Source organism: Petromyzon marinus, chromosome 36 (genome assembly GCF_048934315.1).
Source record: "Petromyzon marinus isolate PM22_M1 ecotype Great Lakes invasive population chromosome 36, UKy_Petmar_22M1.pri1.0, whole genome shotgun sequence".
NCBI classification, from domain to species: Eukaryota; Metazoa; Chordata; class Hyperoartia; order Petromyzontiformes; family Petromyzontidae; genus Petromyzon; species Petromyzon marinus.
In genome coordinates this window covers 2,400,888-2,421,651 of record NC_133702.1, presented here as the reverse complement: position 1 = coordinate 2,421,651, position 20,764 = coordinate 2,400,888, and the positions used below count along the sequence as shown (strand labels likewise).

Below are 20,764 nucleotides of genomic sequence, written 5' to 3'. Positions count from 1 at the left end.
CACACACGTGCACACACGTGCACACACGTGCGGAGAGTTTCACTTGGAGACTGGCGGCATCGTCGTGCACGGCCCCCGAGCAAGATGAGAACCGGCTGTGGAGCTGCACGGCTTCGTGCTCCGGCACGTACTCCCAGCCACTCGCCGCCGCGTGCAACAAAAGGACGCTTTCATACGCACGAAAAAAATCCATTCAACCATTCGAAATTGGAGGGGCCCCAAATTTTGAGTGCTTTGTTCGTAGAATTCCCGGAGTCGCACACTGCAAGGAATCGCTCCGCACGCCGCCGCCGCCGCCGCTGTTGCGATGGTCACCAAACAGCGAGTGGCCCCGGTGTTGTGGAGGGAAAGCGTCACAACGCAGGCTCACAACTTAAGGCAGAATCTCAAAGTCAACCAATGCAGGCCACACCGCAGACGCGCCCGTTGGGAGGGGTATGCAATGCGTCGGCACGAGTGGTCATGTCAGTATTAGGGCTCATGGGTACACCAGGACGGATTATTTAGACATAGCCATTATTTTAGAGAGGGGCTATCCGATTATTTTTTTATTTTTTAAAGGAATTTAATACTTTTACCGATTATCGGTTTGCTTACTCGGCTAATCGGATAACAAGGAAAGAGATGAGACAAAACAGAATCGCTTCTGCTTCCACGTCTGCTGTTGAACGGGAGGTGATGGGTGTGACTTTGCGATGTCATTGGCATCTTCAGTGTGGCTTGTAGAGTTTCTCTCTGCATTTGGGAGGCAAGATCGAATCTAATTGTATATGTATATATAGAGCACTTTCACTCAAGGCACTTGACATTGCTCACAAAACGGTGACACAATGGAACGATGTAGTTGGCAGGGGCGTGCTACAAGGACTGAGGAATGAGTGACACCGATAGAGAGGTACTTAGGAATCACGAAAGGGCTGTAGGTGAGGGACGGGATGGAGTGGAGGGGCGAGGGGAGGGAAGAGAATGGGCAATTTGGAAGAGGTTATGAGCTTTAGGAGAGGAGCGAAGGGAGGTTCAGGAGGTGAACTTCTGAATGTACAAGTGAAGATGTGGGGGTGGCTGCTATTTATAAAGCAGCCCGAGTAGTCAACCGTAAAAAAAGAAGTCCACTTGAATTTTTCAGACAATCAATTCACTTGATTCCAGCTCGATTTCATTTAGACCCAGGTGACCACTCTATGAGATGGCAATACCATCCTGCAAGGGAGACCCACCTCTCATAAGCACAACCTCGCATACATATAACCTGCACGCCATCAGCTCGAGCAAACAGAGCAGCGGGCGAGAGGCTGCCAGTGGCTGATGCTGCACGTCTCAGTCACGAAATGAAATGCAAACCATTTCGCTGGGCAGAGCCAATGAGATGATATTTCAATGACCTTTCGATTTACATCAGTTGTAGCTTGATTTATGTTTTAACGACTAAGGGAGGCCAGGAACATGAGTTTTTTTTTCATTCAACATCAAGTGAAGTGAAGTCAAGGGGTCCTCCTGCTCCAAAGAAAATGTTACGTGGCACAGCGGTGGCACATTCGCTGCTTGTTGCAGAGGTTTGCCGTTTAAGTGTCAGACGGGGATAATCTACGTGAGTGGACTTGAGCTTGTGAATTGAAATTCCACATTTCAATGGCTAGCATCGTCTACATGCACGGTATCCGAACTTGAAAACTCTTAAGAACAGTTTTATTTGTGTGTTTAGTTTGTAGTCCATCCCCCGCAAGTCCCACTAGCACGGTTGACTACGCACGGTGCGAAAGACATTCAACGTGCACACATTCGTCTTCTCTATGGCGGCGCTTTGCCACCATGCCCGGTCGAGTTGGTGTCCAGTGCTCGTACCCACGACCAGACCCAGTGACAGGTAGAGGAAGAGCAAACTGCCGGCCCAGATGCTGCCGATGAAGCCAGCCACCACCACCAGCGCACCGAGCACGGCACCAGCGCGGTCGCCCACTTTCCCGCACACAACCACGGCCACTGGACCTGCGCCACAGATGGGTAGGCAATGACAAAAGTCCCCTGTATAGCAGACCGTTGGGGCAAGTGCACTCCGCGAGCACCTCTGCCATCTGGCTGCAGGTGATTACGGTACAGCAGAATTGTGGACAAGCAAGATGCGCTGGCCTTGTTCAACGTATTAACATCGGCAAATTCTCTCTAATTGCTACAATAAACTCTTTTAAAAACACCACTGCCAATATAGCCTGATAAGATTTGTATTGCAATGTTATATATTTTTGCAACGTTTACATCTAACGTGAAGGTGGTGGAGCAATGCTTGCTTGCACGCTGCATTGTGAACCTTGAAGCCCAGATGTGTTTTATTATTATTATTTGCCGAGTGATATCTGAACCGAGTGCCGAACAGTATCTGAATTGGTCATTGCTCCCTCTTTTCACTTCGCGAGCCCCGTGCTTACCAGCATGGTGAAATATAATCAAACAATCCTATTTTAACCAACACGGCGTGGGGAGGCCTTCGTCCAGCAGTGGATTGACCAGGGGCTGTAAAGATTATATTTTAATATTGAAGCCCGTGCAGCTGCATTAGACGAGGATATACCTACCGTATGTATGTTGAACATCTTTCGCACTGTACGTAGTCAACCGTGCTAATCGGAGATGCGTTGCGAAGGAAAACAAACTAAACACAAACAAATGTTCTAAGGAAATTAGTTTACAATCCAGTGGCTTCCTAATATCGGACGGAAGAGCGTTCCAGACGGCCACAGAAGCGCATCTGAAAGGGCGCGATGCGGTGACCATCTTTGTCCGATGGGTAGCCAAAATCTGCTGCTGCGAGGGTGACCTGAGTTCGCATGATGATTTATGCTCCTGGACGAGATCAGTGAGGTGTTGTGGTTCATTTGTGGCATACCGTACCTCCGATGAGACGAATGCTGGACATGATGGAGCCAATCCAGCTCAATTCCTCCGACGTGCCCCCGAACTCATCCTGTAGGGCCACGAAGAGGAGGCCAAACGACTTGAGTGAGCCCATGACGAGCACGTTCACCTAGGCGGCGGGAGAACACAGGGACACGGTACCAAGGAGCAACAAATCAAACGTACGACTTACGATGACCAATGTTTTCACGGTTGTGCCATCCAGCCCTCTGATGTGCTTACCGGTCGTACCACGTGTTGTTCGTCACGATGTCCGGCGTTTCGCTTCCGGGTTCTCAGAGCTTCAGGAACTGAATAAACTTGAAAAAGCTCCCAGCGCAAGGAGCGGAGAGCTAAAAACAAATTTATTCGGCAATACTTTTGATGATGATGATGATGATAATGATGCATGTATCAACTGTGGCAATGCCATGATTATGTCCCATTTATTTGAGAATTACAAGTCAACTATTGTAGTGGGAAGCTCAGCGAGATTGAAGGATAACATATTGCAGTACGTGGAATTTACTCCCTTGTGATTTAATGAATTTTAATTTGATTAGTTGTATGATTATATTATTGCACAATAAAACATCACGATCCTGTGGTGTGATGGCACTCAAGCTGATTTCATCGCACAATCTTCTGCGCAGATGTCCTCTCCATTACGCATTCTTTCCTTTGGCTGTCACCCCTTCATTTGCAACCACCAGCTGTCAAACCCCTTCGAGCGATGGCAAAAGCACTCAATTTTAACACCTTTCTCAGAACCACCCATGCAAATGAGAAATACATTCAGAGTATCTCTCGAAACTAAGCCCTCTTTTCAGAATCTTCATCCGAATCTGTATTTATCCTGGAGAAATCAGACGAGCTATGAAGCTCCTATTCACAGATGTCCAGTGACATATTGCCACAACTTAACACTTCCCACTGCTATATATTGTTTCCCACTGCAATATACAGGGTGATGCAAAAAACATGTTAACACATCCGATAATTTGCAACAACACCACAAGAAATGTGCCTCCAGGCTCTGGAGGCCACCTGGAGAAGTTTCCAGGCACGTGTTGACAATGATTGCGAATAAGTGGAGACTCTTTGACTTTTTGAAGCTATTAACATTACATTTGTTATCATGTTACAGTGCATTATCCGTTCTTTTTCCATTAAAAACGATAGTCCCATATAGATGTTACAAAAAAATGTAAGCACCCTGTATTGCTTCTCGTTACACTGTGTGCGCGCGTGGTTCAGATTATATTCAGCCCTTCTCGCTGAATATAATCTGTTTTTTTTTTTTATCCGCATGCACCCGTATCTCGAAGCCAGAATATCGGGGCTGCTGGCATAGTGCTGACGTCTGCATTAACTCCCTGCCCCGTCCTGCCCTGAGCCGCCCAGCCACCTCATACCCGTCACGAAGAAGAAGTGGGTCTTGAAGGTCTGCCAGTGGTCTCTCACCGAGCCAGGCGGCACTGCCGTGGGTTTTGAGGCTGGCACTGCACTGCAGCATTCAAGCAGATGGAGTGCTGCAGAAACCCAAGAGGCGTGCATTTTGGACAGCAAGCTTCGTCGTGGGCCGTCCTCCAAGATTTCCGTGACACGCAAATTGTTTAAGGTCACAAATGCCACGTACAGAAAATCGCGTTTCAACTTACTGCGGTTTTATTAATCGATTCTTAGCCTTTGCCTTCCCGAGACGACTGCAAGTTTGGGGTGGGTGTCCCGTTCACCGCTGAACCTCAGAATGCGCGAGCGGTTCAGCATTGATTTTATTTAGAGAGCCGTAGCGCTGTTGTTTTTAAAGATATTGCACTCACCGCAGTGACCTGTAGCGACACGACCGCACTCGATAATAGCTGGCGCCAAACTACAACACACGCCCTCCCGCATGGCCTTGTGCGAGCCACGGTACCGATAAAGTTATTTTGCTTTAGTTTTAATTGGAAGAAAAACTGATGATGGACACGTGGGAAAGGGTTAATATCGAAATGTTGCTGAGAGTTTAACACGTTGGCTTTTGCGACCTGTATCATTAACAATATAGGTTTTTTGGGTTAGATCGCGTATATATAAATGTGTCGTTAAATCCGCCACCACCCGACACAGCCAACTAGTGAGGTTTGTCACGTAAACAGAATGTGGCAATTCGTCACTCCTACAGCACTCCGGTGTGTTGGAGAGCCAAGCCACAGCATTTGCAATCTGAGTACGACGTTTCGCCAGTAATTATAACTGGCTTCATCAGGCGACAGCCAGATTTGTGAAGTCCACCTGTTTCATTCACAAATCTGGCTGTCGCCTGATGAAGCTGTAACAAAAACGGACCATAAATGTTTTTCTTAATAGTTTATCTCCCCTTGGTGCAATTAGTTACCCAAGTTTTTGTTGTTCGAGATCTATTCGGTAACATAAGTGCGGGGTAGCAGAGTGGGAGTTCAATTCCTGGCTATGGCGAACATGCATTTTTGATGTTTTTTTTCAAAGTGAAATTGCTAAAAAAAAACACTATCACAGCCTCATTACATTAAGCATTTGCATCATCTGGTTGTGTGTAAACTGCATAGGTGATCACATATGTAGCCTCACGATGGTTTAATGATAATTGGTCATGAGTTAAAATTCCAGAGGCTTTATAACTCATGTGAATGTAAACACATCTCAAGAGTTTGTCTTTGGAGAGGAAGGCATGAGGGTTTAGGGAGGTATACGCAAGGGATTTTAAAGTTTACTTTGTTTTGCCAAGTTAGAATTCAAGAGACCAAGATAATTTAATTTGCCATAGGTACCTGGATCACCAAAATGAGAAGTGCAAATTAAAATAAAGCAAATTCACGAAGCAAATGGAAATCAGCACACAAACAGCTGTGCAGCATGAGGAGTCTATAATATAATATATTGCACAAACATAAATCAACTTTACATAATGAAATCCTTGTCGCACCGATGTGGCCCGGGCATATTATTTTTAGGCCTTATCGTAGTAACAATTTCAATTAAGTTACAGAAACATTGAACAGACATATGTGACCAATGAACTAGCATTTAAACAGACAATATGATGGGAATCGTTTTGAATGTAGGAGAAACGTTATCGAGGCATTGGGGATGGTAGGTAGGGAAATAATTCTATGACGTTGAGCAAACAGTAGCAAGAACATGGTAAACGTAGGGTGCGAGTAGAGTCGTCAGCCTAAACTTGAAGTTTGTCAGCAGCCAGGATGGCCAGGCAACTATTTTTTGAAATTATTCTTTAAATCGAGGGGGAAAAAAACGAATGTGGTATTAAATATGTCAAGGCATTACCACGCAAGGAGTGTGATTGTAGTAATAAGCTGCAAGTGGCTGAGTAGGTTATTTTTTTGGATTATTGTCCTGTCTGGGCAATGGCACGCTTTAGACATCAAGGCCAATACCGAGTCTCTAAAGCAGCAGACTCCCGTTCTATTATCTCTCATTAAGTCACAGTTAAGACATGTTTTTTTATTAGGTCTGAACATTCCCAAAAACGACACGAGTGGTACACTTCCAATGCATCCAGAGTAATAATTTAACAGGTGAAGGTCGCAGCCATGCAATTTCTTGCTCACACTTGCCAGACTGTGCTGGAAAATTAAAAGGTGTGAGTGAGTACCCATAATTTACTCCACTCCACGCAGCGACCTGCAAGTCGACTCACTGTGCCGAACCCATCTTCATTGCTAGGTGGACAGAGGCCTGGTGGGGGTGGGGATGGAGGAGTTGTAATAAACTTGTTTCACCTGCCACGTCGGGAGATAGAATCGATCTGGCGACTTCTTGGCTTTGTCATCCTTCCCCCCGTACCTTCGATTAGCACATTGGGATACGTATGGTGTGAAATAACTTCAACACGCACACGCACACATAATGACCACGGCGGCTACCCCCCCCCCCCCCCCGTGTGCTGATTTTATTCAATGAAATTATTTCGAAATGCGCTCCTGTTTTCCCACTCTGACGGGACAATGTTCGCCTTCACAATCTCACGCAGCTCCCGCACGCGTTGTTGTCCGAGGACGTTTCAACAGCGACGTGACAATAAAAAGGAAGCAAAAAACCCCCCTAAGAGTGAAGGAAAAATAGACGTGAATTATATTGTGGTCACGCGTGACTCACTGTAAAATAACACATTTAAGGTTTACAAAAGCGGAGATTTGTAATTGTTGGACATCTTGGACGATGCCAGAGAGGACCGATTGCAGTGAAGTCGTTTGTAAACAGTGGGCATGTTGGCGTGGTTAAATCCTGCTAGGCAATACTTTTCCAGCCCTCACTGCGTATTTTTCCACGTGAATATTTACAAATGGAATTATTTTGACTTTCATGGCCGAGAGCACATATACAGTATAACTGTTTTTTTTTTAAATCTGCATCAGCATTGCCACGTCTGTTTGGATGCAGACCACAGTTTCAGAGCAGAATGTTTTGCCTCGCCATCCAAATTACAATCACCATATTCATCAGTGATAATTAGATTCTATTCGAATAGGTTATGTCGCTTTCAATTTAAAATGTTGCAACGAAATTGTTCACATTACATTCATTGCTGTTTGTCCAATTGTCTCCATTGCCACAACTTGCTTCATCTAGTCACTCTTCTCTCCAGTAATTGCATTCTATTTTTTACCGTTAGAATCTTAAAATGCATTACCTTCTTTACTTAACTGTACTAAAATGTCGTATTACATGGAGAATAAATCCACAACATTTTGAAATGTTAGTGCGACGTTTCACTGCTAATTACATCCAGCATCATCGGGCTATTTTACCAGAATTACTAATTGTCTGTGTCGGGTGGTAGCGGGTTAACGACACATTTACACTGACGCGATCTAACCAAAAAGCACCTCTAGTATGAATAATATTGGTCACAAAAGCCCTACGTGTCAAACAGCAATGCGTTCTTTGTTTTAGAGGCCGTCCATAAATGACGTCACGCGATTTTTGACGATTTTTGACCCCCCCCCTCGTCATACGGCGTCACAAAAAGTCAGACCCCGCCCCTCAAATATGACGTCACAAATCTCTGCCCCCCCCCCCCAAAAAAAAATTCTATTTTGAAAATAAAACATGCTTCAAATCGCTTTAAACTATTGTCATTGTAGTGCGTACTTAATGTGGCGATGCACTCTGATGTTGTAGGAGAAAACATTTATTCAAAAGTATATTTGATTAAGTAGAACGTGTTGTCTATATTTATTTAAATTTGCGCATTTTGATGTGACGTCACATTTCTCACCACCCCCCTCGTCACACATTGTCACAAATGACGTCACCCAACCCTAGGTGCGTGACATCATTTACGGACGTCCCCTTATTTATTCTAGATTTAAAGCTTTCGTGACTGCAAGGATCCATACTCTTTGGTTCTATTCGGTAAAGTCACGTAGGTAAAAAAATAAAACAACAAAAATCACCAAAAATCACCTACGTGACTTTACCGAATAGAACCAAAGAGTATGGCCCCTTATTTGCTAATCCAACCCGACCACATAGTGCAGACATGGGGAGGAAGGGGAGCCAATAGCACGCACAGCGGCTGGGCTGCGGGAGCGTGCAGGTACCGTGGAAATCACGCTGCGCCGTGAGCCTATCCACCTCGCTCCTCGCTCCATTCCCAGCCGGCGGAGGAGACTCCGTCGCGAGTGATATCGGATACGACTCCCTACCCTCTCAACGTTCGCCAAGCCGCGCTGACCAGCGCGGTGAAGTGTGGTTTCATTTTTAAAAAAATGTAACGATGACCGACATTGGTGTAGATTCGCTTCCATCCGTTGGTGGATTGAGCAATTTTAGATCACACTTGGTCAATTTTGAAGTTGTCCATTAAAGGCCGTGAAGACAATGTCATTGAACTTTCAAGGGCCCCGTGCTAAATGCTTTCAAGCTATCAATTCCGGTTCAGTGATTCTGCACTTGCTCTATTACTATAGTACTATACCGCCTTCAACTTTTATGAACGACTGGCTGTTTAAAGGTGAGCGATTTGTCGTATTATCTGGCTGTATAGCAAATGAAAAAATACAATTACTTTACTATGCAAGTAACAAAAATTGTTTTTATATTTATGTTTTTTTTAATTTTAGGGCCCCTTTATAACATTATACAGGCCCCGCACTAGCTTAATCCGGCACTGCACTGCACGATGAGGCTGGTGGCCTAAAGTCAATTCCCAGCCATGCACAAACCTGCACTGACCAGCATGTTGAAGTATGGTTACACAACTATCATGACCAGCACGGCATAGGGAACCCTTCATCTAGTAAATGATTATGTATTTCATTCGAGAGTGTTAATGATTAAAGTGAACTTGCACGCTCTCGTATTACTCTTTGGTTCTTTCGGTAAAGTCACGTCTCACGTAGAAAGAAAATAAATTAAATAATAGAGTACGACGTTTCGATTGCAACACAAGCAACCGTCATCAGGTAGAACTAAATTTGAGAGAGAGACAAAACACAGACACGGGGCCACACAGACAGACAAACAAGCAGAGCGAGACACACAACATAGACACACAGAGAGACCCAATGCCTCTGTGTCGAGGCCTTAAATAGAGAGAGGGGGGGGGGGGGAGATGGGCAGAGAGAGAGGTGGTCTGCTGGTGGCTGCTGCTGGAGCAGAGAAAGTCGTAGTCTATTATTTAATTCATATTATTTCTACGTGACTTTACCGAAAGAACCAAAGAGTAGTCAAGAAAGCTTCAAATCAAGTTCGTTCTCGTATTGATATGTACATGGCAGGCAATGCACACTAGCAGAATGTTCTGTACAGTTCTATGTCAAATTCTTAAACAAATTAAATAAATATATTTTATATTATGCAACTACATTGGCACTGGCATATAGACACAAACAAATAAAACTGACCACCATCGTAACACTGCCAGAGATCAATTTCACACTTCACATAGCAAACACTTCCGCATTCATACACATTACCTACCACATTAATAAAGAAGCGCCGAGGCTCATAATCTGAGCTTGATAGTCTATATATATGTCAGTCATCAAATCACCCATCCCTCCAGCAGTATGAATGGGTACAGCCACAGTTGATAGGAGATTGGGTAAAGCGTGGGTACACACACCTCTTCCAAGACATCAGGTCAGCACGTAAGATAGGCCAAATGCCCTCTGAGGTGGCTCTCAGGAGCTCCCTCTATTTTAAGTCCTTATACCAGCAGTGGCGTGAGCCAACAGTTTACGTGCAGTAGCTTTGAAGTTAATTATTTGCCCATGAAAATAGCGTCATTGAATGATCATCATGGCTAACATTTCCTTGTGTTGAGATAAACCAAGCCAAGCTGCTGTAACAAAAACAAATGACCGCGGTCTTCACTAACACTGCCTCGCAAAAGACCACAATAATTTTGTTTTGAGTCAACAGCCTATCTAAAGGGTACAAAGGGCAAGAGAGAAAATCGGCAGCCACGCCGAAGGAGTAAAAATGGTAGTTTACAATCCCCCGCGGGTGTTTGTGGTTGTCCTGCACGGCTCTCCGCGTGCGCGCATTGCTTGGCACGATCCGACGTTTTGGTCTCCGTACACGAGATACTGGCATCGCTGTCAACCCACACGGTTTAGCCCGTATTCTTGTGCAGGGAAATTGAGTTTTCAGGTCCATACGGCGTTACAGCCGTTTCAATACGGGCAAATTTTTTTAAAATATTTTTTGTCTATTTCCTTGTTTCTCCCTTGTGATAGGACTTTGTAGGATGAACGTTGATATTTATAAGGGGCACGGGGTGACCAGTAAGGTCTGCATTGGTCTGTAATAAAGTAGGGCACTGATAAGGGGTTGACAGCTATGGATTCAACGCCTCAACAAGTTCCAGATTCCGCACGTGGAGAAGCTCCCCACACTTGCAGCGAAGCGTCGGACACCATGCCGAAGCGCACACGGTAGAACCCGAACACGCATCGGAGGGCAATGCATTTGACAATGTTGAGAAGCTACGTTGTCAATGATATTTTCCAATCGCAGTTTTTATTTTATCCCACCTTGAGCATTGGGCAGTGATCAACTCTGTTGGATGGCCCTCATCCCATGAAATGTGACACAGGTCAGCCTATATAGCACAAAACCACCGTCACTATACCATCGAGCAATAGACATGTTTTATTTACCCAGAGGTGAGATAACTGGCTGAGTCAACCTCTATTCCGGATTTGAACTTGCAACATTAGGATTGCAAGTCAAGCAGCCGTGCCGCAGGGACATGGGGACAGATCTCTTACATACTGTACAATAAATATGTCTGTAATAAGCAGGGCATTACATTCTCACTCAATATTATTATCTGGAATGCTGCTATCCTGGCTTGTCACGCAATTTGATGGATGGTGTATTATTTCTGTAGACAGTTTATCTCGGGGGAAAGTTAAATGTAAGTTACCAGATGTCCTTCAGGTAAGCACCATTCGCACACATTCATTGCACACTGTAGCACGCATCAGCACAGCACCGTGAGGACAACTTAAGGCAAGAGGGATGTGGCCTTGGCCAAAATAACGCCTGTAAAAGCATTCCTGGCCGTTCCGGGCTGAAATTAAGCACCAATAATAATAATAATTACTGGTGCTTAATTTCAGTCATTGTAATTACTGGTGCTTAATGATAATTATCAGGCCCGGTGTTAACGGAGATGCACATCAGAGCCCTTGTCTCCGCTTTCGTACTCCACCGCTGGTGCAGGTTCCTGCAGGATCAACAACAGAGGGCAGTAAAACGGGGGAGAGGAATTCTTACCACAAAAAAGTTGAGCACGATCATCCAACCCCATCCTCCATCCGGAGGCTCCTCGGCCGTCCGCGCCTGTGGACGCTGCTTACGGACGAGTGACATTCTGGAGGCCGCCTCGAGATGAAGTCCCTATGACTCAGACGGACACACACACAAAGAACAAAAGTGGCAGCAATAATCAACACAACGACGCAGTGGGAACAATAAGTGTGAATGCAACAACAACAACAACAATAAAAAAATCCATCATTTAAACTTAGCACCCCCCCCCTGCCACTCCCGCAATAACACGCGTCCACTGCTTAGCCAGAGCTGAGAGGCTCGCAAGGCAACACACCTCGGGTTGCCTCTCGTGACAGCACTTTTGTGCTCACACGCGCGCACACTGCACGCGCTGCGCCGGGTGCCCATTGGAAGCTTTTCGTCGATCGACAGGAAGGCGGGACCCCCAAAGACAGGGGCTTTGTTCGCACCTGCCCCCGGGCGCACGATCGCGCACGGCGCCAGGGATTGAACCCGGGGGCTCGCATTGGGACTGCAGGGCAGCCGTGCTCGCCCACGGGATCACCAACTCCCCCCACTGGTCGCGCGCACGTTGACGTTGCAACACAAAATACAAGGCGACGTGTTTTTTTGTTGTTTGGGTTGTTTGTTGTTCACGCTCGCCTTACCGCCGCCACCCCGTCCATGCGCGGTTGATTTGTGCACTGGAGGATGAAGTCTTCGGCGGAGTCTGCTTGGCTCCCTTTTGGCTGCCGGGCACAGAGTTTTACAGAGTTGGCGTCCGGCCCAAGAGGGCGTGCAACGAACGATAGCCAACGGAAAGTGGGGGGGGTGTGAAATGTGGACTCTTGAATAACACGAAAACAGAGGGCTGCCTTTGCAATCTTGATTCTCCATTGCAAAACCCAAAAAGTCACTGCAATATTGTACACTCGTGCGCAAAGCGTGCCACTCGCAGTGCCTGGCCACAACGAATGCCCATGCCACCAACCGAAAAATGTTTACCTTGTAAAGTGCGGGGTTAAAAAAAAAATGTGCAGCGGCCCTGCACGCGATTTGCTTTCATCACTGCTGGCAGAAAGGCCTCCACCAGAGGGAGCTCTAGAGCGCCCCTCTAGACCAGCGGCTGCCAACCCTTTCGAGTGTGCGGACCCCTCTGCAACCTCTCAGCATATCACGGGCCACCGCCACACGCTACTAGTTATTTGAAATTGCACATTCCTTTCGTGAGGATGTTATTTTTTTTCTTATTATTATTCTTCTCCACGGACTCCCACAGGTTTGGAACCGCAGCTCTCTCGAGGGTATTTATTTTTTCCATCAAGATGGGCAGACATCGTGGAAGGGATTAAGTGCCCACACTTTACCCCACCACACGTGACCCACCGTTCAATCAACTAGAACCGGTGATGGCAAGTGCCAACCATTTACCCTGTGGCATTATCCCTGTAAATAATTATAACTCCCAATTATACATTTTGTTTGCATTTATAGGGATCCTATTTTTTCCTCTGTATTGGCACTGCCAATGACACGCCGCACAGAGATTTAACCTTACGATGTACAGATGTGACATGTGGCCAGTTTACGGCTGAGCACACATCACGTTATTACTCAGTCGGATGAACACTGCGGTTATTGCATTTAAAAGCTTAGACGATTCAGTAATTTAACCACGGGATTGAATTTAATTGTACTCCACAATCTTCTGTGATCGATCCTCAGGCCCCTTTAATAACGGAGGCCGTCCCCCACGTCCTGAAGGCAGGAAACCTCCCAACAAGCCACACCCAGCATGACGTCATCAACCCCCGGCCACCACCTCCCGTTCAGCAGCACACGTGGGAAAATAGGTGACACTGTTTCCCCAACGATGTTTGTGTTATACGATTGGTTGAGCATTACGACAGAAAGAGGAGCACGTGGATAAAGTATGTCAAAGAACACACGTTGATGGCATCAACCAAACTGTTACAAAGACTAAGTGGGCTTGGGTAGGATACATCGCGAGAAGGAATGATTTGCAGATGGTCAATGATATAGTGACGGGAGTAGCAGTCAAGGAATGGAAGGCGTCCCAGAGAGCGTGCACAGAGAGGAGATGGAGCGCTGGGTGGATTGTTACATTGCAGAACTGTGAGCGATGGCGATAGTTTGGAGAGGCGTTCATCCAGCAGTGGACTGATAATGGCTGATGGAGAGTCAGTGTAAGAAGCGCACAAGGGTGTTAACTCTACAGTCTATGCATTTACAAAGTCTATGATTACAGCATGTGTCAATACAAAATGTAAATAATATTTGTGTGTATATGTACAGTACTGTATATGTAGAAATGGCAGAGACCTACATATGAACCCTGACAATTTTTATTTATCACAGTACACGCATCAGTGTTATACTTTGTATTGTAAAGGACGATCCATTTATAGACAGCGCACTGATTTGTCACAACGCTTTTAACATCTCAACAATTGATTTAATATTGTGAAAGCGATGACTCGTAACTTACAGTGTTAACATGTTTAATACTGGTGTTGAAATTGGTGGGATTAAAATTTAGGTTTTTGAATTACGAGGATATGTTTGTACATTGTGTTTATATAAAATATACCTAAATTATTTTAGTGGGCGCCTATACATGTGTAGTGACGTAAATGGAGTCATTATGGCGTTGAGCGCCAGCTACTGTCACAAGAGTGGAAGTGGGCGTCTTGAGCCGCTCTCTGGCACCAGAGTCGGTACGGCATGGAAGCAGGCCCTAGGGGGCATGGTTCTGGTGACGGTCAGAGAGAGGGCACGTGACCGGGACAGGGTAGCGAGGGGGCCCAAGGGGGGGCTTGAGGGACACGTGGTGCTCGGTCGAGAACCTTCTGGTGAGATCCAGAAGGGGGCGTGGCCGAAGGCGGAGCGAGGCCACGCTCGGGAGCATAAAGGGAGGTCCCGAGAGCAATCGTGGCTGTCTGCTGGAATGGAACCCTCGGTGCTACGTCTCTTCGGTCTCCAGTCGTCGGTCTTCGGTCGTCACATTCGGCATTGTGGGTCAGGCAGTGTGTCTCTGACCTGACCCGGTTACGTAGTAACCCGTTGTAACGTTTAAGTAGTAGCCCTGTTGGGGCCGTGTAATAAACGTGTTGCCTCACAGTTCACGTGTGTGCCTCCGTAGAACCCACTACACATGTGTAGGGTCAACGATTCAGAGACAGAGTTTCTAGGAGGCACTTTATTAACTTTCACGGTCTCATCCGCACCCTCTCCACAGTAGCTCAGCCTAGCCTGTACACAACACCGTCCATCTAACACGTGACGGCGCCGACTGAGATAGCCAACTGCTCTCCTTCGTAGCGCAATATCTAGCGGAGACGTTTAGCGATGGCAGCGACGAGACGACAGCGACGACGAGACGAGTCCACTCCCAGAACCGGCAGCCAAGAGCCGCCGCTCTCGGCTCCTTTTATGCTCCCAGCACGGCCCTGGCTCCGCCCTGACCGCGCCTCCCTTCTCCAACCCGCTAGCAGGTTCCAGGGGCCTCCAGGCGGGGTCCTCCGTGACCCTTGGCCCAGTTCCTCCGCTCTGTCCACACCCCTTGCACGCCCTCACCGGCGTGTGCGCTGTCTGTCCACCACAGTTGCCACCACCCGGCGCTATTACACTACACATGGATCGACCCTGTGGTTTTGTATCGATTCCATGCACATGTCCATTTAGGCAAATTCTTATTTGTCGATACCTTACTGCCGCCTCGCCCGTGGTGTATTGTACACGCATTTTTAACACGCAAAAAAAACTCAATGCATTCGTCAATAACAACAGTGTGTGGCCCGAAAAGGATCAAAATATTAAAAAGATGACGTTTCAGGAAATGGCCCTTCTTCATGGCACACACGTGGCGAGGGGTTCATGCCATCAATTGAACACTGATCCTGCAAAATTGGAATATATAAATAAAAGTTGACAATGGATTATGGAAAGAAAAAGATCCAGACTGTAGGGGACAAGTGCTGTTAGCGAGCATCTATGAAGGCCGGTACGGCACACGAGAGGGTGGTTGGCCAGCACCACGCCCGGCCGCCTTTGTCTCCCCGGTGGCGATGTTTACACACCGCACCAGGTACTCATTTGAGCCTCATTCGACCTAGTGTAGGTCCCGGACCGGTTCAGATAATGGTCACCCGCGTTGGCCGAGTTCGGGAATCGAACTCAGGCCGCCGGGTTCGTAGCGCAGCGCGCGCTCACAGCTCCACCACCGCTCACGACTGTGTCAGGCACACGGGCACATTGTTACGTCGTGAGCGCGCCACGTGCGCCTGTGTGCACACAGACGCACACGTTCAAACAAACTTACCGCAAAGACGCTCGGAACACAACAACAAACACACACCACGTACTCTTATATAAGCAACAACAATGAGTGTGTACACGCTCATACGAGGAGTGTTTTCCCCACACACGTGCACACACTGCACCTATCTGTACATTCGCTTCCTTTGTTCGTCGACAATGCCAGCAAGACACGCATGACACACGGTACGGGTTACAATACAAAAAAACAATAACAATCGACTCACCCATTCATTCTGCGCTATTGCCATTCATTTAAAGAAGTCAAGCAGCCCACGTGGTAGTACTTGCATAACCAGAGTGAAGGGCAGCAGTTCCAATGCACTTCAAATCGGAGCGCCTCTGCATGCAAGTAACGGTGCTGTACAATTGTAGCCTGCTGTAGACACACGCACACTGCTGCCATCACTACGTTTCCCGAAATGAGTAAACGGATGAGGGGGGGTGGGTAGCACATGAATGGTCCTTGTGGCTCCCCCCTTTCACTCGCCAAACAGCCCAGGCTGGTCTGCGCCGGTTTCTTCACACTCGACGTCGCTCGCACCCCAGAGGTAATGTCGATTGACAGATAGACACAACTAAATAATGTTAATTCTAGATTTGAAGCTTTCGTGACTGCAAGGATTCATACTCTTTGTTTTTTTTTTCGGTAAAAGTCACGTGGGTATAATAAAACAATTAAATCGCGACGTTTCGGAGGCAACACAAGCTTCCGTCTTCAGGTGGAACAGTCACAGCAAGATCGCTGCATCAAGTGGGGAGGCTCTTAGAGCCTCGAGCTTAAATACAGGTTAAGGGGGGGGGGAGGAGCCAAGTAGGGGACCTTGATGTTGTGCGGGGCTAAGTTAATCCGTCTTTTGTTATGTTGAGGGTGCGGGGGTGCGGTGGGTCACTGCACGGGGGCAATGGAAAAATGGAAACAAAATGTAAAAAATTCGGAAAGAATATGCTGTGCATTTATAAGGTAGCTAAAGTTTTGACTTGGTTTATGACATCTTTCCAGTAACCACTGCAAAGATGTCATAAACCAAGTCAATTTTTTTCCCATTTTGTTTCCATTTTTCCATTGCCCCCGTGCAGTGACCCACCGCATTATCCGCACCCTCAACATAACAAAAGACGGATTAACTTAGCCCCGCACAACATCAATGTCCCCTACTTGGCTCCTACCCCCCCTTAACCTGTATTTAAGCTCGAGGCTCTCAGAGCCTCCCCACTTGATGCAGCGATCTTGCTGTGACTGTTCCACCTGAAGACGGAAGCTTGTGTTGCCTCCGAAACGTCGTGATTTAATTGTTTTCTTTTATTTTATTTTACCTACGTGACTTTACCGAAAAAAACCAAAGAGTATAAATAATGTTACTTGAATGTCCGTCCATTTTCACACGTGATTAATGCTGTATCACGGGTGACAGACCGAAACGAGTGACAGAAAAAAATAGAGGAATGGCCCATGAGTCATTATGTAACATTCAACGTCTTTGTTTGACTCTCACGATTTACGGGAGACGGGGAGGTGAATCTTAGCGCCCCGCCCCCCACCTCGATTAGGAATTCTTACGGTCAAATAAAAATGTATAACATTGCTACAGCCGCCGTTTCTCACATACACGGTGGATGAGAGCCAGAATGAACTATAGCCAAAAACACATCACATCATAAAGTTTGCTCATTTTGTTTACGTATCAAATTTGTTTATCAAACTAAACTATACATTTTTTTTATTTTATTTTACCAGGTAATATTAATAAATACAATCGATTTATTGAATTAGAAGTCCTTCCGATTAGCACGGCCGGCTACTTTCGGTGCGAAATAAGTTCAACAGTGAGGGAAAACAGTTTTTGAGCCCCTGCTGATTTTGTACGTTTGCCCACCGACAAAGAAATGATCAGTCTATAATTTTAATGGTAGGTTTATTTGAACAGTGAGAGACAGAATAACAACAAAATCCAGAAAAACGCATGTCAAAAATGTTATAAATTGATTTGCATTTTAATGAGGGAAATAAGTATTTGACCCCTCTGCAAAACATGATTTAGTACTTGGTGGCAAAACCCTTGTTGGCAATCACAGAGGTAAGACGTTTCTTGTAGTTGGCCACCAGGTTTGCACACATCTCAGGAGGGATTCTGTCCCACTCCTCTTTGCAGATCTTCTCCAAGTCATTAAGGTTTCGAGGCTGACGTTTGGCAACTCGAACCTTCAGCTCCCTCCACAGATTTTCGATGGGATTAAGGTCTGGAGACTGGCTAGGCCACTCCAGGACCTTAATGTGCTTCTTCTTGAGCCACTCCTTTGTTGCCTTGGTCGTGTGTTTTGGGTCATTGTCATGCTGGATTACCCATCCACGACCCATTTTCAATGCCCTGGCTGAGGGAAGGAGGTTCTCACCCAAGATTTGACGGTACATGGCCCCGTCCATCGTCTCTTTTATGTGGTGAAGTTGTCCTATCCTCTTATCAGAAAAAAACACCCCCAAAGCATAATGTTTCCACATCCATGTTTGACGGTGGGGATGGTGTTCTTGGGGTCATAGGTAGCATTCTTCCTCCTCCTCCAAACACGGCGAGTTGAGTTGATGTTATTTTATTTTATTAATTTATTACTTTATTCTCATTCTACGTGACTTTACCGAAAGAACCAAAGAAGATGAATCCTTGCAGTCACGAAAGCTTTAAATCGAAATAAAAGCTCCATTTTGGTCTCATCTGACCATAACACTTTCACCCAGTTCTCCTCTGAATCATTCAGATGTTCATTGGCAACTTCAGACGGGCATGTATATGTGCTTTCTTGAGCAGGGGGACCTTGCGGGCGCTGCAGGATTTCAGTCCTTCACGGCGTAGTGTGTTACCAATTATTTTCTTGGTGATTATGGTCCCAGCTGCCTTGAGATCATTGATAAGATCCTCCCGTGTAATTCTGGGCTGATTCTTCACCGTTCTCATGATCATTGCAACTCCACGAGGTGAGATCTTGCATGGAGCCCCAGGCCGAGGGAGATTGATAGTTATTTTGTGTTTCTTCCATTTGCGAATAATCGCACCAACTGTTGTCACCTTCTCACCGAGCTGCTTGGCAATGGTCTTGTAGCCCATTCCAGCCTTGTGTAGGTCTAGAATCTTGTCCCTGACATCCTTGGAGAGCTCTTTGGTCTTGGCCATGGTGGAGAGTTTGGAATCTGATTGATTGATTGCTTCTGTGGACAGGTGTCTTTTATACAGGTAACAAGCTGAGATTAGGAGCACTCCCTTTAAGAGTGTGCTCCTAATCTCAGCTCGTTACCTATATAAAAGACACCTGGGAGCCAGAAATCTTTCTGATTGAGGGGCAAATACTTATTTCCCTCATTAAAATGCAAATCAATTTATAACATTTTCGACATGCGTTTTTCTGGATTTTGTTGTTGTTATTCTGTCTCTCACTGTTCAAATAAACCTACCATTAAATTATAGACTGATCATTTATTTGTCAGTGGGCAAACGTACAAAATCAGCAGGGGATCAAATGCTTTTTTCCCTCACTGTACATATACATAGGTAAAGCCCACTGAGCTATGCGTAGCTGTTTTTCAGAAGCGACCTGGCCACAAAAGATAGCTCAACGAAGTGGCATATCATGTGGGCATTTATAGCAGCCAAATACTGTGAACGCATGTTTCTTAAGTGTACAATAATTTATAATAGGTAAGTATAATAAGTTTAAATGTTTAATCCATAATACATGTTTTTTTTTGGGTTCTATTATTACGGATTGTATTGATCACGAAAGCCAACCCCCCCCCCCACACACACATTTTATTATTAAACAGGGCCACACACTACAGCGCGTATCGAAGCATAGAATACAATTTGTTGTCGACGGTGATGGGTATTTTGAAAGATGTGTTCGTTGAGGGTGTTGCGGACATGGTGACCTGTCACACACAGTCTAAATCTATCGTGAGGTTACGAAGAGTCAAAACGCACGTTTGATATATGGGTGTCCCAATGAAGAGGCTGGTAGCCACCCCCTCCCCGCCAATGAAACATGAGCTACCTGCTGCTGGCTTCAAGGCTGCCAATCAGCGACACAGCCACCGTGGCTGTCGAGTGGTGTCCAGACACCCCCAACATTTCTGGATATGGATCCAAAGAGACATCAACGCATTCTTTTTGGACGAAAACCCCTAAAAAAAATTCGTGACATTTTCTGAGTCCACGTTTTTCTTCTTTCAACAACGCCACATTCATGCTGATTGTCGGAATCTGAATATTTAGTTATGCTGGAGGAACGAGCTATAAAGCCCTTTTTTTCTTACAGCTGTCCAGAATATTGTGCTGCTGAGGGAACCAGCTGTGTACACGCAATCGGCTCAGTACTGAGTCAGTAGCCAGTAGTTGTGGAGACGGGATAAGGATCAAGTATATTTGGTATTCGTGACATTACTTTCCGTGAAGGGGGCAGGTTTTGTAGAAAGTGTGCAGTCGTGTCCCAACAGGGGGGGGGGGGGGGCGATGCTGCTTCTGCTGCTTGGAATCACAATCGAGTCATTTTCAAATTCGGCAAAATTTTGAACCGTGACGCCGACAACACAACGGCCTTCTCTTTTTGAGTGATGTCACGGGATCGTTAACGTCCACTGTGAAGCATGTGTCGCCTATGTTATAGTAGACGCATCTGCAGTATCAACCAGGGCGGCCCACCTTGTTTGAACAGCCTGCCACCACGGTGACACCGATGTGCACGTCACAAACTCGTAGCTGCCCAATGAACCGCCCAC

The 20,764-nt window shown here is 46.2% G+C and overlaps 1 protein-coding gene across 10 annotated transcripts in view; it reads right to left on the bottom strand.

Moving 5' to 3' along the window:
• The window catches only part of LOC116949412 (monocarboxylate transporter 5-like), a 31,259-nt gene extending 14,551 nt beyond the window's left edge, over window positions 1-16,708 (bottom strand). The window contains exons 1-5 of one of the 10 annotated variants that reach the window (XM_076072033.1): window positions 16,227-16,708; window positions 11,665-11,787; window positions 3,133-3,242; window positions 2,887-3,019; window positions 1,843-1,986 (exon numbers count right to left, since the gene is read on the bottom strand). In XM_076072033.1, coding sequence (XP_075928148.1) covers window positions 1,843-1,986; window positions 2,887-3,019; window positions 3,133-3,242; window positions 11,665-11,698 — 421 coding nt within the window. In that variant the 5' untranslated portion in view covers window positions 11,699-11,787; window positions 16,227-16,708. The other 9 variants (XM_076072028.1, XM_032966709.2, XM_076072035.1 and 6 more) reach the window with 9 other exon arrangements.
• Window positions 16,709-20,764: the final 4,056 nt, after the last annotated feature.